Source organism: Phocoena sinus, chromosome 10, assembly GCF_008692025.1.
Source record: "Phocoena sinus isolate mPhoSin1 chromosome 10, mPhoSin1.pri, whole genome shotgun sequence".
NCBI lineage: Eukaryota > Metazoa > Chordata > Mammalia > Artiodactyla > Phocoenidae > Phocoena > Phocoena sinus.
Genome location: NC_045772.1, coordinates 91,860,733 through 91,878,944, shown reverse-complemented (window position 1 = coordinate 91,878,944; position 18,212 = coordinate 91,860,733). Strand labels below are relative to the sequence as shown.

The window sequence follows — 18,212 nt, the reverse complement described above, 5'->3', positions numbered from 1 at the left end:
TACCCTCTCTAGCATTTACTGTTTGTAGACTTTTCAATGATGGCCATTCTTACCAGTTTGAGGTGATACCTCATTGTAGTTTTGATTTGCATTTCTCTGGTAATTAACAATGTTGAGCATCTTTTCATGTGCCTATTGGCCATCTGTACGTCTTCTTTGGAGAAATGTCTATTTAAGTCTTCTACCCATCATTTGATTGGGTTGTTGGATTTTTAGTTATTGAGTTGTATAAGCTGTTTGTATATTTTGGAAATTAAGCCCTTGTCAGTCATATCGTTTGCAGGTATTTTCTCCCAGTCCAAAGGTTGTCTTTTCGTTTTGTTTATGGTTTCCTTTGCTGTGCAAAAGCTTATGAGTTTATTTAGATCCTATTTGTTTATTTTTGCTTTTATTTCTGTTGCCTTGGGAGACTGACCTAAGAAAACATTGCTATGATTTATGTCAGAGAATGTTTTGCCCATGTTCTTGTCTAGGAGTTTTACGGTATCATGTCTTATATTTAAGTCTTTAAGCTATTTTTAGTTTATTTTTGTGTATGGTGTGAGGGAGTGTTCTATCTTCATTGATTTACATGTGGCCGTCCAGCTTTCCCAACATCACTTACTGAAGAGACTGTCTTTTCTCCATTGTATCATTCTTGTCTCCTTTGTCAAAGATTAATTGATTGTAGGTGTGTGGGTTTATTTCTGGGCTCTCTATTCTGACCCATTGATCCATATGTCTGTTTTTATGCCAATACTATGCTGTTTTGATTACTGTAGCTTTGTTTATTGTCTGAAGTTGGGAGTATTAGGTCTCCAGCTTTGTTTTTTTCCCTCAAGATTGCTTTGGCAATTCTGGGTTTTTTGTGATTCCATATAAATTTTAGGATTATTTGTTCTAGTAATTCTTTGAGCATATTTTTTAACAGCTGCTTTGAATTCTGCTGAATTCAACGTCTGGCTCCACTTGGAGTTATTTTTATTGACTATCTTTTTGTCTTTAGTTGGGTTCTACTTTACTGGTGTTTGCATGTTTGTCTAGTAATTTTTGATGAATTTAAAACTTAATTTTAAAAGTGGAGCTTAGTTTGAAAAGTGGACCATATAGATCTGTTGTAGCAAGTGGATTCTGTTATATTCTTCAAGGGCTTGTTAAGAACTTTTCATTTTGGATTTTTCAGATTTGTGATGTTTGTAAACAAGTCATTTTCTATGAAGTCATTATCAAAGAAAGGTTTATAAGTGTAAGATTTAGAATTACACCATTGTGTTTGGATTTGGCCTGAATAGCTAACATCAAAGAATTATTTTCTTTAATTTCGCAAAATGGGAGTTTTATAGATGAAAGCCTTAATCATTTGGAGTTGATATAATATATCATAAAGTAATTATGATTAGCATTTATTAAGCAGTTACCGTGTATCATGCCTGGTGTTAAGCTCTTTGTATGCATATTTACATTAATCCTTATAATAGACTTCATATCCAAATTTTGGAAATCGAGGAAATGCGCTTTTAACATAAATTCACATAGCTTGTATGTGTTGGAACTAAAAGATGCACTCAGTCTTTTTGACTTGAAGATCTTGGCTCTTTAGGTCTGTTTTGTACTGCTTTCCTTTTTTGTTATTATATAGTTAAAATTTTTTTAAATTACATTTCTAATGATTTTGGGCAGTGGGTGGACTTCAGTCAAATTAGATGGCAGTTGATTATAGCACATCACATCCTATCGTACGACAGCATTCTTCAGGGAAAAAATATATTATTTTATGTAACCTAATTCTGGCTTTAAAGTTGCCTTTGGTGTTTTTGTGAATTAACGTTGATAATTTAGTGTAGGATTGGTCAACATTTAAATGTTAGAAAATGGATTGTGTGGGACTTCCCTGACAGTCCAGTGGTTGAGACTTCACCTTCCAATGTTGGGGGTGTGGGTTCAATCCCTCGTCGGGGTAATGGGATCCCACATGCCTCGGGGCCAAAACCCAAGGCGTAAAACAGAGGCAATATTGTAACAGACTCAGCAAAGACTTTAAAAATGGTCCACATCAAAAAAAAAAAGAGAAAAAGTTAAAAAAAAAAAGAAAAAATTAAAAAAAAAAGAAAATGAATTGTTTACATTTAATCACTTAACACACTTGATCATCACTTTAATAGCTCTATGCAATTGACAGTGTAATTTTTAAAAAAATTTATAGTGAAAGGATTTCAAAATTATTTTTATGTGGCACATATTTAGCTCATGAGTATCCTTGGGTCATTTATCTGACAAACACTCTTTCTTCAGGTAAAGCCATTTAGGTGTCCAAATTGAAACAGTCTGTGCATTATCCTTGTTTCCCCTCAGTATTATTTTATTTTCCTTATGTCTGCCAGAGTTTTCTTTGCAAAATGCAAATGTTTTGTTTTTTTCAGAGTGGAAAAGCCACAGGCAACGATTCAGGTGGGGTCATTGATCTGACAATGGATGATGAAGAGAGTGGAGCTTCACAAGGTACTTAAATATAAGTAATCATACTAAGGAATGCTTTGATACCATTTTTCTCTCTTAATCCATTATGTTCACTGAATACAGATCTCTACCCCATTATTTGTGTCCTTTTTAGAAAGAGGGTTTTTAAGATTAGAATTAAAAAATAGAAATCAGGGCTTCCCTGGTGGCACAGTGGTTGAGAGTCCGCCTGCCGATGCAGGGGACACGGGTTCGTGGCCCAGTCCGGGAAGATCCCACATGCTGTGGAGCGGCTGGGCCCGTGAGCCATGGCCACTGGGCCTGCGCGTCCGGAGCCTGTGCTCCGCAGCGGGAGAGGCCGCAGCAGTGAGAGGCCCGCGTACCACCAAAAAAAAAAAAAAAAAAAAAAAAAAAAAAAAAAAAAAAATAGAAATCAAATCTTGAATGTATATGAACAAGGCATAAAGGAAAACAGAGCAACTAGGAGAATATTTGACTTGTGGAACACCTCTCCTTTTATATCTGTTATTTCACTTGATCCTTACAATAACCCTATACTGCTCATTTTAGAGTTGAGGATAGATTCAGAGTGCAAATTAAACCCAAGTCTTTTGACTTTAAATTAAATGTTTTTTCCGTGTGTGTGTGTTTTAATGTAGATGTTAAATGAAAGTAATGTTAAAAACCATGCACACCCAGAATTCTCAATATTATTCTGAGTTATAATATTTAGAAATTATATTGGTTAGATATTAACCAATATTCCCAGTTATTCTTCCACAGTGTTAATAGGTGTTCTGTGATAAAAGTTCATGGTTAAATATGCTTGGAAAATGCTGAGTTAAAATTATATGGATTTTTTCCTTAATACAGATTTCTCCGAGTCTTTGCTATGCTAATTTACAGTGTAAATCTCCAAGAATGATTCAAGCTATAAAGTATTTCTCAAACTTATTTGAGAATAACTGTTCACAGACATATTTTTAAAACTTTGTGGTGGTAATTATATAATACATGTGGAAAATCTAATAGGATCAGGTGCTAATTATTTTACCTTAAAGACATTAAATTTTTTTTAAAACTAAAGATTTTTAAAAATTACGTTTTAGGGATAAGATAGTTAAGTTGGTTTTAGGAAAACAAAATTAATTAGCTATAAAATTCATTATGTGACATTAAAATCAATTTTTTTTTTTTGTATAAAACTGATGTAAAATTGGAAGATTTGTGCCATCATGTGTCAGGGTTGAATTCATGCCCGTCTGATTATTGTTTAAAAGTTTCAGATTTTCTGTATTGCTTTTACTATTTTTTTTAATAGAGAAATCTTAATGGAAGGAATTTCCTAGAGCACAAAAATAAATACAGGTTATTTTTGAGAAGACACAGGTAAGGCTGGTTGTAGATAAAAAAGTAAAGTAAGCAAAGTTTGTTATCAGTGCTCTTGTCAGTTCCCTTTCTATCACCCCTGCCTCTTGGAGTCTCTTTCCATTGCCCCACCACTGAGTGTGACTTAAATTCTCCCATCTACAGTGCATTGTTCTTCATCAACACTCAAGTATTAAAGTAGCAGTTGCTAAAGCCTTAAATTTGTTGTATTGAGTTAGAAGTAGGATTCTTTCGTTAAAAAAAAAAAGTAAAACTGTGTTTTCTTTAAATGTGAATTAGAATCTGTGATAGAGCCAACAGTGAATTGTTTAAGGTCCTGACTTGGTTTTCAAATTGGCAAAAGTACACTTAATTAAAATAAAGAAATTGTTCTCTTAGGGGTAAATGTGACTGAATGGCAAGGATAAACTTGTATTTCTAATTTTTTTCTATCAATAATCATATTGTCTCACTTTTAATTAACAGACCTTAAAAAGATAAATCACACTCCTGGGTCAACCATGAGCTCTTCTCAGCCTATATCTCGACCACTGCAACCCATCCAGCCAGCACCACCTCTTCAGCCATCTGGGGTGCCAACAAGTGGACCATCTCAGACAACCATACACTTACTACCTACAGGTAAATATGCTGAATCACTAAGCTGAAACTTTAGTTTTGCCTGCAGTGAAATATGACTATGAAATTGAATGGAAAGATTAGACAGAAAATTAGCTCATTTAGATAAATACCAATGAGCGTGATTGCTGGATCATACGGGAAGAATATGTTTGGTTTTGTGAGACACTGCCAAAGTGTCTTCCAGAGTGGCTGTACCATTTTGCATTTCTGCCAGCAATGAGTGTGAGGAACTGTTGCTCCACATCCAGCATTTGGTATTGTCAGTGTTTTAGATTTTCACCATTCTAATAGGTTTAGTGGAATCTCATTGGTATTTCATTTGCATCTCCCTAATGACATGTTATGTTGAGTATCTTTTCTTGTGCTTGTTTGCCATCTGTTATCTTCTTTAGTGAGGTGTCTGTTCAGATTCTTTGTCCACTTTTTAATCGTGTTGTTCATTTTCTTATTGTTGATTTTTAGGAGTTCTTTGTATGTTTTGGATAATAGTCCTTTATCAAATATGTCTTTTGCAGATATTTTGTCCCAGTCTGTGGCTTGTCTTCTCATTCCCTTGAGATGAATTGGATTTTAACCCTAATTATGTTAGTAATAAGTTATAAAAACTATAAAGTATTTTAAAAAAAGATTAGACAGAAAATTAAGAATAGTCCTCATTGTTACTTTGAAGGCAATGTATGTTTTTGAATGCAGTATGACTTAATTTCGTGGACAGTCTCAAGTAGCAGCACTGATACAGAATAGTTATAAAGAAGAGTTCAATTATATATGTCTTTGCCACTGTAAACAGCAGAAATGAATATAGTTTCTCTGGAAGGGATGAGTGTAATGATTCATTCTGATTATAACCAAGAAGTTATAATTGACTGATCAAACAAGAATTTTTAAATGATTCTTAACTAGAAATAGTTTTAACTGGCCTAACACTACTGTCAGAACCACTGATATTTTACCTGCTACCTCTCAAGAAACTATAAATCAGACATTTTCAAGATGTCGCCTGTATCTCCTAATCTGTTTGGAAGCCAATCAAGACAGGTTGTCTTCTTCAAAAAATAGCCTATTGCTTAAGAGATTTATCTGCAAAATGCTTATATAAGCACTCTTCTCATTAAGGTATACATTGAGCTCACATGGAATTTGATCCAGTGAGATAAATTAAAATGAGAGTCACCTAATTTAGATAATTTAGAAGGAAATGTCATTATGCAAACCCATGAACAATACAGATAGTAAAATGGGGAATAAGGAGATGAAGAGATAAGTATTCCTCCTTGTATACTTTACTTTTTTCCGCTTTTGAAAGACTCACGTTGAAAGTTAGGATATGTAAAGACTAAGCAGTCTCTTTATTATATCCAGTGTTTACCTCCAAATTTATTTTATTATAGAGCCCATTTTTCCATATGAAAGTATATTTATTATTGATTTTTATTGTATAGTTAATATGTGGTCATTTATAAAAGTAAATTCTAATTTAGAGAGTTATCAACAAGAAACTGTTAACTCCTGAAATCATTACTGTATTTCTATGCTGTCAGTGAACATCTAGGACTCATATTTTGATAAATATGTGTTAATATCACTCAAGGCATTAATGCTCTCTGGGACATAAATTAGGAGGAATGCCACAGTAGAGAAGGAAGAAGCCTGTATTTTAATGGGTGTTTTATTGTTTTGAGTAAGAAATGGTTTGGCTAATCTGAAGAAAATGTCAATTATAATAGCCAGTTTTTTTAAACTGTGGGAACACAGAGTTACCCTCTTGGATTTATACCCATCGGTAGAAGGCCTGGAGGGCCGAAAGTTCCACTCTGCTAAGAATAATTTAACACTGAGGAAGGGAAAATTTACTCTTTTAAATCACTCCTATAAGATCATACTCTCAAGGTCTAAACCCTTTCTTCATCTTCACTTGCTTATTTAATCTAGTTAAACTAGCGTAGGAAGGGCATTGGACCTGGTTGAGGTACTCTTTTCTTCTGAAGCTTGGATTGTAGTAGTATTAATTTTGATTGGCCCTGTCATTCTTACCTTTCACGATTACAAAAGGAGTCGCTTGTCTCTAGTTCTCTTTATTATAGTAAATCAGATTTTGTATAAAGTTAATTATCATTTAATACTGTTTACTTAGCATAACATTTACTGCATTTTAAATATATTTTTCTGCTTTTCATTAGCTCCAACCACCGTGAATGTAACACATCGTCCAGTAACTCAGGTGACCACGAGGCTCCCTGTACCAAGAGCTCCTGCAAACCATCAAGTGGTTTATACAGCTCTCCCCGCACCACCAGCTCAGGCTTCCCTGCGAGGAACTGTTATGCAGGCTCCTGCTGTTCGGCAGGTCAATCCCCAAAATAGTAAGAGACTCTTTTCCTGTATATGGCTCCAAGTTACATGTAGTTCTTTAGCACTTAGCTGGAGTAGCTTATATTGACATTAGATTTAGCAAAAAGTGCTAAATATCATATTAAAACTATTATTAATTCATTTTTCTTCCCTTAGGAGAGTTAACCAGAAAAATTGGACTTGTATATTATCTGATATGTGTTCTGGGTGTTGTCTTCAATTTAATTACTTGTGGCCTGTACTATCACAGTACCCTATTTGATGTTGGTCTGTACTCTATTAAGAGATACCTTGCCTAGTTAAAGTGGGAATGATCAATTGTGACTTAGCCCAGATGGAGATAATGGTAAAAGATAGCCTCCAATGAGAGAGTCTTAAAGGTATGGAAAGTGGCTGAGAAATAAAAGATGGGAAAATGTTAAAGGTAACTTGTAATTTCCATATGTATATGTATGTGTATATAAATGGAAAAAGTACATATATATATTTTTAGTAGTAAAATATATCATACAAACAAGTTTCTGTAAAAGGTATATTTAAAATTTAAAGAAAAATGGCAAAACGAACCACGTATGAACTCCCCACCAGCCTAAGAAATAGAGCTTTATCAGTATCCAAAAGTCTACTATATGCCCGCCTTTAATTGCATCCCTCTCCCTTTCTATCAGAGATAACCATCATCCTTACTTACTTTCTGTTTTTCTGTATGGTTTTGCAATCTATATATGTATCACTAAAAATATTTAGTTTTGCAAAATTTAATAGCAAGGGCAAATCCAGCTGTTTAAAGAAACTTCAGTAATGCCATTATTAGGTGATGGCTCCTAGGAGAAAATAAACTAAGCAGAGTCTTTGGTTCACATTCTGCCTTCAGCTTTCTCAAGTTTACAAGAGCTTTCTCTGGGGAAATCAGTCAACTGTGTCATGAATGAATCCTGGGAAACTGGGCTCACCCCAGTCAGGGTACATGGTGGTACTGAATATATGGCAGGAATATGGTTGAGGCATGGGTGGCTTCTAAATTTTCTGCTTTTGTTGCCCTGATGTATGTCAGAAGAGTTTTCTGTTGGATGAAATGAGTATCCTCAGCTGATCAGCAGGGCATGGAAAGAAAGAGGAACCTCATTAACGCAAGGCAAGGGTAACCTCCCTGTCCTGGAGGCGGCGGCGATCCTTGTGAAGATAGCTTCAAGTTTTCTCTCTTTAGAGTCACACTGCTCCATTCTGACCTGTTTGCCTTGTACATGTCTACAGCTCCAGTGTTTCAGCGTTCTAGGATTTTCGGTTATAGTCCTTTTGGTAGGGACGGCATTTATTTCTCTCCTGTTCACTAAGTCTCCTGTTTTCCTCTTTCTTGATTTTCTCTCTCATTTGGGGAGCATATATCCTCCAGTGGCTACTTGAGGAAAAGTTCACAGAGGTAGATTTTATTTTGGTAGCTCGCATATGTGAGAATTTCTTTATCCTCATGCCCAAATAATACTTTAGCTGAGTATAGACTTATGGAAAAATAGAAATATTTTTCCCTTTGAATGGTGAAAACATCACTTTACTGACTTTAAGTGGTTAATTCAGTGTCATGGAATTCTAATTTTGTCACTGAATTTTCTTTTATAGGTGTTACACTTCGAGTGCCTCAAGCAACTACATACGTTGTCAACAACGGATTAACCCTGGGATCCACAGGGCCTCAGCTCACAGTGCATCACCGGCCACCACAGGTGCATACTGTAAGTGTGGGTGCTTGGTTTCACAAAATTCTCACCTGTAGAGCCGTCAAATATCGTTGCAGTTGGTACCTTTTTCTTTAAACTGGTTACATCAAAAGGAAATGACAGGTCTTCTGTGTCTCCAGCAGAAGTTTATTGAAGAAAATAGACCTTACCATTGTGAGCAAATGTTTGTAGGGAATGATGGTTGAGGATTACTGAGTTTGCTTGTGGTGGTGAACAGTGTATAAAAAGAGTCCACATCTGGGGCATGCAAAGTGAAATAGACCATTTTAAACTCATGGTTAAATTAAAAAGAGCATTTTGGAGTATTAAAAAGGATATTTTAAAAAGTATCTTTTCATGTTCTAACTTTAGTTTTTATTTAATACCTGTATTATAGGTATGGCCGCTAATGTACAGAGGGGTTGAGTAACCAGCCCAAGGTCATACGTCATACATTTTCGTCATCTGGCCTTAACTTACCTTTCCAAATGTGTATGTTCTTCTTCACATACCCGATATCTAAATAAAAGTTAATACTTATTTTTGCCCATAAATCCCCTCACTTGCCTATCCCCATGCCCTCGCTCATGCTTTTACCTACTGGCAGAAAGGTCTGTGACTATTTCTACATTTCTAAATTCTATCTTTCACAGTCCAATATAAATGTCACCTTTTTCGTGCTGACCAAGGGAAAAAGAACATACATTCAGTGTTAAATGTGCTTACTTATAAGAATACGCTGCTGGGCTTCCCTGGTGGCGCAGTGGTTGAGAGTCTGCCTGCCGATGCAGGGGACACGGGTTCGGGCCCTGGTCTGGGAGGATCCCACGTGCCACGGAGCGGCTGGGCCCGTGAGCTACAAATACTGAGCTCTGCGCGTCTGGAGCCTGTGCTCCGCAGCAAGAGAGGCCGCGACAGTGAGAGGCCCGCGCACCGCGATGAGGAGTGGCCCCCGCTTGCCACAACTGGAGAGGGCCCTCGCACAGAAACGAAGACCCAACACAGCCAAAAATAAATAAATGAATAAATAAATTTATAAAAAAAAAAAAAAAAGAATACGCTGCTGTCCTTATATGGGAAAGCAGTTTGAAAATGAAAGTAGAGTTGATATTCAAATTTTACATGATAGACTGCCACACATGTTATTTAAAAATGTTATGTTATATTAAAATAAGTATCTGTAGTACAGATCATCAAATCATAAATTATCTTGTTAGAAGTAGATGCTTATTTCAGTTTTTATCAAGATGATGTTCCATCAGCAAGGGCTTTTGTTTCCCAAGGAAAACTCAGTATTTTAGACCTCAAACGTAGAGTGGGAGGAACCTTAGCTCTCATCGTGCGGGGCGTTACTGGTTACAAATCAACTAGAACTTGCCAGAAATGGCATGGGGTCTGGTGTCTCCCAGGGTCCTTGGTGTAAGGTGAAGCCCCTCTAAATGTTCTCTAGGATGCTGTGCTCTCCCTTCAGCAGCGGCCCTCTTCGTGGCCATTATAAACTGGCGTGCCTCTTCCTCCTCCAGGAGCCCCCCTCACGCCCTGTGCACCCGGCGCCCTTACCAGAAGCCCCGCAGCCGCAGCGCCTGCCCCCAGAGGCTGCCAGCACATCTCCGCCTCAGAAGCCGCACTTGAAGTTAGCCCGGGTGCAGAGTCAAAACGGCATTGTGCTGTCCTGGAGCGTCCTCGAGGTGGACAGGAGCTGTGCCGCCGTCGACAGCTACCATCTGTATGCTTACCACGAGGAGCCCAGTGCCACTGTGCCCTCCCAGTGGAAGAAGATTGGAGAAGTAAAGGCGCTTCCCTTGCCCATGGCATGCACTCTCACCCAGTTTGTATCTGGAAGCAAATACTACTTTGCAGTACGAGCCAAGGACATTTATGGACGTTTTGGACCTTTCTGTGATCCTCAGTCAACGGATGTGATCTCTTCTTCCCAGAGCAGTTAAACCTTGGGGCCTTTATCTCTTCCTCCTTCTTCAAAAGTTCCACATTTGGGTCTCGCTTTAATCTTGTGCATGATACCCACTGTAAAATCCACACTGTGCAGGATTTCTTGGACAGATGTGTATATACATTACATTTGTTTATAATCAGAATAAACTCAGCCCATAAAGCAGAACCTTTTCCTGAACAATTCACGCTTCAAGGGTTTGAAATGTAAATGTGCACCTTGCTTTAGTTTTGAGGCTGGGGTATATGTGTGGGTGTTTGTGCTTTTCTGTATTTATATGTTTATTGCAGTGGAATCTCCCATTTTCATTCTCAAATTTACCTCTCTTCCAGTGTGAAGTAAGTAGATCAAAGGATTTGACGTATGTATCTGGCATGATTCTGCTTCTCAGAGATCTGTAGGTTCATAGATAAATGATTTAAACTGAATCTAAATGGAACCCAAAGAAAAAATAAAAAGCAAAATGGTTAAATAGTTTAATTTGAACACAGGAAAGGATCTGTTCATCTTTTCTCTTGTCTCTTCTGGGTTGTCAGTTAGATGAAAAAGATCTGCAATGGGCCCTCCCTTTTCTAATCTGGTTTTTCCATTTATTTTGTGCCTTAAAGATTAACGACAAAAGTAAACAGGGCCATTTGTCCATTATTATTTACTCTTCCCTGACAGCCTTTCACCCTCATTTCTCCTTTATCTCCACCAAACGTAGCACATCTCCCTCAAGTAAATTTTAGACCAAGCCTTTTATAAATAGTCTCATCAGTGACGTCACTACATTTAACTCCAAAAATTTGACTTGCTCTTTTCTTCCAAGAATATAAATGCTTTTTATTTTTGCACCACGTTGTGTAAGAAAATTTTCCTTCAAATATATTTTGGTATCTGTGTTGCACAAGGTTTTAGAGATGATGAAAGCAATTCTAGTTTACCTTATCACCCAAAGCATAGTATTCTTTCAAAGGAAGTAAATAGTAAAATTCACAAAATACAGTGAGTAAACTATCAAAGGGAAAGCTCCATTTCTTCTTTATTCTCCTGTCATTCTTCCTGTCTTAATCTTTTAACTTTGTTTTGATGGTGCTAAGTTTTGTCTGATTTACTGTATGTCAGCTTTGGATAGGATTTTTTAAAGTATATCCTTTGGAGTCATTTTATGTAACAATTAGATATAACTTCTGTGCATCTCTGTTCTTCTTCAAAGTTTTAATCAAGTTCAGCTTAGGTCATGGATTTTCATTATGAGTGCCAGCTATACGTGGTATCAGGTACATGTTTGAGTGTAGATAGCTTAAGACAGGAGAGGTGGTGTAATTTGGGGGGTGAGAGCGTGGTTGGCCATACGTGGAAAGGAATTTGTGGAGTTTGTGAAACAAATTTTCAAGTCATCTTCCCATACCATATTTGAATTCATACTCCTACCTTCTCAAATAAGTTAGTCATTAATTTTTCCTGGAATTATAAGCAGGAGCTATGGCTTCAATATTAATGCTGCTTTGTTTGCAACTTCAGTGGCTTGTAATAAGGAAACATTCTAGTTGTAAAGAAACTCTTTAGAGACTTTTACCGGTCAGTGTACTGTCATGTTGGGTGTGAAGTCTGATTGATGCTGAAGAAAGCCTACAGATTGCCAAAAGTAAATCCAAAATCTTCCTTTTGCTTTCAGAAAATGAGACCACAATAAGAATTAAAGTTTCCACTAATTGTATTTGCCAACCAACTATGCAGACGTTACTCATTCTAGTACTAATGATGATGGTAAAGAAGTTGCCAATGTCATGCCAATGAAACTTTAAAGGGAGAAATTGATGATCTTCTAGATGTGTGTGAGCACCTATCTTATATCTGCATGTATATATGTTTTTACCTGCAATGGTTGCAGTGTTGATTATGTGTTCAAGATCATTCCTGTCTACAGAATAGAAAGCCCACGTTCAAAATTGTTCTTTATTGACCGGTTTTGTGGTCACTTGATGATAATTTGCTTACCTAGCCTAGAAAGGTGCCCTTGGTGAACGTTTTTTATTTATATTTACTAATCCTTTTTTTTTTTTTTTAAAGCTTTCATAGCATTATATAATCAGGTGAAGAAAGCCCAGTAGAATGAGAATATTATTTTAGCCTATATTGTGTCATTTCTGTCAGAGAAAAAAAATACTTAAATAGTAACCCTAAAAATAAATTTTCTACAGTAAAATAAAACTTTATTACAGGTGGTGGAGGGAAGGTACAAAGAGAAATTGTGATTATTTGAGGGAAAAGATATTATGAGATGGTCTCCTTCAGTTAGCCTGCCATGGGATTTATAGGCAGCAGCTGTATTGGAGTTACTTATGGGTGCTAGGGTAGAACTCTAGGCTTTTATTTGGGGCAGGTTTTCATGTTGAGGAGTACTTTCTTTTTGTTTGGTTTGTTTCTTTGGGGACAGAGAATGGAGGACTCAACTAGAAATAGCTACTGGTTACAGATTTTTTTAATAGCAGTTCACACTCCATGGTACCTTTTTTTATTTCACAGTATCTATCTTTTCACAGAGTGTTATAAATAAACTTGATAATCCCATTTTGGGAATGCAAGTTTGCTACCTTTTTAGCCTGACAATACTTGTGTAAGTATTGCCTTATTGGAAATCCTGGAAACTTCTGATACTTCAGCCTGAAATATAGGATGTTTATATGACATTTAAAGGTAACTGTGATGTTTGTTACTCTCTACTTTGCACTTTGTCAGAGTAATCTTCACCCTGTTTTAAGTGTAAGCCTCACATTTTAAAATTATGTTCTTGCCAGTAAATTTATAAATTACATACAAAGACATCTGTTGTTAACAGGTAACTTTATGAGGTAACTATATCCCTCTATTTCTCTGGACTCACTTTTTAAAATATGCAGAAAACTGTGTGCTGTTTAACACAGTAGAAGTTTATGAGAGAAGTGAAGAGTAGAGCGCTTTCTTCCTTGAGAAGTGAGTGTTTATTGGGATACCATTTGCCTCACAGAGAGGTGTTCCCCACTCTCCTGACCCCCATTGCCAGATAGTAAATGAAAGGTTTAATTGAAAAAAATGACCTAAAGCAAGGAGCTTGGAATCTTAGGACCATCTGTCGGCAGAACTCCTTAGGTGGGCCGCACCACACAGTTCTCTTGCTGTATTGGATTAAGTGTTGACGTAGTTTTTTTTGTTTGCTCATTTGCTTACACTTTCAAAATGATCATTTACGCAGCAAGGTGTTAATACTGCATACACTTTTGTCTTATTCTGCGAATTTTCCAGTACTGTACAAGATTAAGAAAATAATGCCTGTGGTATCCTCCTCTCTCACTTTTATACACTGTGATCTTAGCACAGTAGGTTACGGCAGACACTTCCAAGTGTTCTCCGGGACTTTCCTTCTTGGGCTATTTCAGTATCCTATGATTTATTCATTACTTTAGCTTTATCATTGGCCTGTTTTATTTTAATTTCCAGAAATACCATGTCCCAGTATTAGATTATTGAAAATAACTCTATCTAAAACCACTGTATGATTCTGCCTGCCTTACTATTTACTGGGCAAATGAAGCTCCCTCCCCTTTTTAAAAATTCTGGGACAAAAAAAAGAAAAAGATTAGAACAATTCCTATAAGGTGTTTTGTTAGTGCGGCAGGTTTACCCAATTCCTAAAACTTATTCCCCTTGAGCCAGCCAGTGGGGAGGGACAGGATGATACAAATACATGCTTTGTCTTCTGGTCAAATTATTTTATCATGCTAAATAAGTTTTTCATTTTTTTTTTTATTTGTAGAGTCAGTTAATACCCATCATTTATATTTAATTGCCATCTTTTAAAAACATTTTGTTTGTAAATAAGGTAACTGGGCAATCAAACACCTTTTGGGAAATCCTGGCTTTAGTGTTTTATCAACCATTTCAAATTTAAATATAAAAATAATTCCTTTGTAGTAAACTTGCATCCTGATTTTTCTTTATTGCAGTTGAAAGTGTAAATAATAAGACAATGTAAGACCTTCCTAATGTCTAATAGCAACTGGGCTATAGCAAGTTGCCCTATTTTTATTAGGCTTTGAAGGTTTTTGTGGGGGTTTTTCTTTTTTAAATGTACAGTAGAGTGTTGTCTGTATAAGTGTTAACTGTAGTGGGATTTTGTTCAGCAAGCCTGAAATTTATACTTTGAAATAAACTGCTGGGTTTTTCACATCCTGTGTACTCTGATTCATTCTGATTGTTCTCAGCCCTTGTGTGTCTTTGTTTTTTCTTTTGGGAGTCTTTCACCTTGTTGAGAGTCACTGTTACACTGTTCAGCATGGCTCGTTTAACTTAACTTGCCAGCACCACGGCACTCAAACCACATATAGTTCTCCAGCTTTGAAAGAAAAGTTTGTTATGCAGAGTTGCTCCCAGATTAGCTATGCTGCTTTTAACTAACGGGAGACAACATTAACGTTTGCTGTATTATGTGCCTATCCTGCGCCAGAAAAAGACCCAGCTGTTGCTTCCTAATGACCAGAAAAAGAACACTATTGGAGTATTCCTATTGCAGGTCCCAGCACCCCCTAGAGCTCTGTCATCAAGCACATCCAGCTGGGAGAAGGGGAAAGAGCATGAGCAGTACAGGCTGTTAGGGGCCAGGCCTGGAAAGAGTCCACTCGCGAGAACTCCGCCACGTGGCACAGCTGCCCAAGGCAGCCTGGGAGGTGCGGTCTGTGGGGCCAGGCTTAAAAGCAGAGGATGGATTTTGGTGAGCAAGGGAGTAGCTGCTACCATACTTTCTTGTGTATAAGCTTGTGTGCTAAAACGGTCTTGTCGTTCACCGTATGTAATGTTTTCTTCTACAGTGCTCTACCCTATGGTAAATGCTTGTTTTAAACATGACAAAATTGGCAGTGAAAAATGAAATTGATGATAGACTGGATTGAATATATTTTAAGACTAAGTCTGAATGGGAAAACGTAGTTAAAATAGTGCCCTTTGTATCTCATCTCCCTCCATTTCATGTCAAGTTACAGAATTGGTTTCATGGTAATAAAATCAAAGTTGTAGGCCTCTGGCATGCCCTCATGGAGAGTTTTGTTGAAACGGCTCCAGTGAAAAACAGGGAGGCCACCTTGTACTGTGGGCCCACTAATGGCATAGGCTGTGTACGCGGACGCCAGGTGGATATCTGCCACCTGCAAAGAGAGGAGAGGGGGACATTTTAGGAAACCGCTGGGCAAAAGCTAGACGACATCCCTGCTGTACTTGTCGCTCCTGCTCCTCGTCCAAAGGCACAATATTAGCTCCCCTTAAAGTGGAATCTTACAGGCTTCCACAGGAACGTTCTTCTGCATCCATCCGGCATTCAAATGTGCGCTGACCAGTAGAAGCGTGTTAAGCGAACCGCCAAAAGTGTGAGACCTGGAATCAGGTTACTCACGTTTGGAATTCTAGCTCCAAAACGTATTTTGACTCCGTTTTCTCATTTGTAAAAAACTCTGCTTCATAGAAGAGTTGTCATAAGGATTAATGAGAGCAAATACTTGAAGCAGTGCCTAGACTAGATTAATTCCTCAGGAAAAGTTGTTATGAATCAGGGCACTAACGAGCATTAAAGTAGAAGGAACTTGATGAAAAGTGAGGTCCGTGGTTCTTAAAAACACTTGAACATTGGGTAGCAGCAGATCTTAAGCCTAGAGGGGAAAGCAGGAAACGTCTCATAACTTCTGGTTTTCCTCATATTCAAAATGGCTCAAGAGAAATGATATTTTTAAAGTATATGCTTCAACAGAGACTTTTTTGATGAAAAATTGGCAGGCTCTTGTCTCCTGAAGAAAGTAAAATTTGGCAGATGGAAGCTTGACTTGGGCTCTCCCCAGTTCAAGTAATTCTCTTTGTGTGTTCTGGAATGGATATAACGCTTTTCACACACTTTACTGAATGTTTGCAAATGCCATTAAAAAGAAATAAATGCAAAAGCATTCACTGGGGCTTCACGTGTGCCAGGCTCGCTACATCCACTACATTTTTCTTACACAACATTTTGAGAGTCATTAAGGCTAAAGCTTGGCTCAAACTATTCTAAGGCATCTTCTGTTTAGACATTAAGCTGATAGAAAAAATAATGTATGGGGGGGTTGGCATTCTTACAGTTATCAGAGCTTCAGATAGAACAGTTAACTCCGCTTGTAACAGATTTCTTCTAGAATTTAGGACTGGAGATGCAAATGAAAAGACATATGCCCAAGCCAAAAGTGCAAAAGGATGTGGTAGAATGATTCCTTCCACCAACTGAATGGCTAACTCACAACCCTGGACATCCCAAATCCTGGTAAATTTTTAACTAACTAGCTCTCTGAGGGAAAAAGACCCCTATTTGTAGTGTTTGCTGATTTCCATGATGTAAATATTCCACCACTTCAAGCTATCGACTTGGTGTCAACTATTTTAACAGCTGGTTCTCACAAGCCTATATGAGTGGGCTTCAGCCCCACTGCAAACTTCTTATTACCTATACTGTGAGACACATTACGGCACTTAACAATTCTAGCATAGTGAAAAGTCTTTACTGCTTGAGCATCTGGTCCAATACTTGTTCCTTCAGCTACATTCAATTCCTGTGTAACGTGAAATCACACTGCTCTCAGTATGTTCTTTGGACTTTGGGCCGGTCTGGTAAACCTTAAAACCTCCACAATATCACCATCATCATCGTCATGACTGTGTACATTTACAAACAACGCACTCAGTACTGTTGTGAACAGTTTATAGCTATTAAGTGTGGATTCTTCACAACAACCCTTGAGGCAAGTACTCTTATTTCCATTTTTCGGATGAGGAAACAGAAGCATAAAAGATTATGTGGTTTACAGCTGAGTGGCCGAGCAGGAACTGGAAGTTAGGCAATAGGACCTACCACCAGAATCTCTGAAAAAGCTGATTCCTGAATTGAGTTTGTGTCTAGAGACATTATTGTGTTTTATGCCACAAAAACCTCTGCAGCTCTGCCTTTGAAAAGGCCTAGGTACTGGTAGAAATTAAATCCCCAAACCAGTAACGACTGGATGGGAGGGGAGTTTGGGGGAGAACGGATACATGTTACGTATGGCCGAGTCACGTTGCTGTACGCCTGAAACTACTGCAGCACTGTTAACTGGCTGGACTCCAGTATAAAACAAAAAGTTAAAAAAAAAAAACCAAACCACCAATGGCGTGTTACCTTGGTGTCATAGCAACCTCCAGGACTTGGATTAAGTGAGTTCAGGTCCTGTCGGCAGCAGATGGTATTGCAGGGATCGCCGTTACTGTAAGTATCGTTCTTGTAATCTAGGAAACAGTGATGGGGAAAAGCGTGAGCACCGACCATTCTGAGATCCACTTATCCACAGTAAACTGGACCTGTTAAAGCCTAGATGATCAGAGCGTATACCCCAGAGACCTCCTCGGCCCAGCCTGCTCCCATATACAGAAGTCACCTCCGACTTGTCCTGGGAAGAGGCAACCGCCAAGTCCCCTGCTCCAGGCTCAGCCTGGTCTCAAGGACCTTGCACAGTGAAGAATTGGATGGAAGAAAGGTAACAGAGGACAAATATACCTACATTTTTTTTAACAAAATAAATACAAATCTGACTCGATACTGTTCATCAAAAATAAAGTATTTATGAATAATTGCTGTTTTAGTAGCTGCTTTTCTCCTTGGAAGGAAATCTGTGTTTGCGACGGTAGGGTAAAAAAAAGTACCCTACATGGGTTTTTTCTTCTGTGTTTTACATATAACTTTT

The 18,212-nt window shown here is 37.7% G+C and overlaps 2 protein-coding genes across 4 annotated transcripts in view; one reads left to right on the top strand and one right to left on the bottom strand.

Moving 5' to 3' along the window:
• ATF7IP (activating transcription factor 7 interacting protein) overlaps nt 1–14,653 on the top strand; it is a 129,703-nt gene extending 115,050 nt beyond the window's left edge. For both annotated transcript variants that reach the window (XM_032644189.1, XM_032644188.1), the window contains exons 11-15: nt 2,400–2,478; nt 4,291–4,446; nt 6,627–6,809; nt 8,416–8,528; nt 10,037–14,653. In XM_032644189.1, the coding sequence (XP_032500080.1) occupies nt 2,400–2,478; nt 4,291–4,446; nt 6,627–6,809; nt 8,416–8,528; nt 10,037–10,459 (954 nt within the window). In that variant the 3' untranslated portion in view covers nt 10,460–14,653. The remainder of the gene's footprint in view (nt 1–2,399; nt 2,479–4,290; nt 4,447–6,626; nt 6,810–8,415; nt 8,529–10,036) is intronic.
• The window catches only part of PLBD1 (phospholipase B domain containing 1), a 78,675-nt gene continuing 72,963 nt past the window's right edge, over nt 12,501–18,212 (bottom strand). The window contains exons 10-11 of one of the 2 annotated variants that reach the window (XM_032644191.1): nt 17,651–17,757; nt 12,501–15,626 (exon numbers count right to left, since the gene is read on the bottom strand). In XM_032644191.1, the coding sequence (XP_032500082.1) occupies nt 15,459–15,626; nt 17,651–17,757 (275 nt within the window). In that variant the 3' untranslated portion in view covers nt 12,501–15,458. The remainder of the gene's footprint in view (nt 15,627–17,650; nt 17,758–18,212) is intronic. The other variant, XM_032644190.1, reaches the window with a different exon arrangement.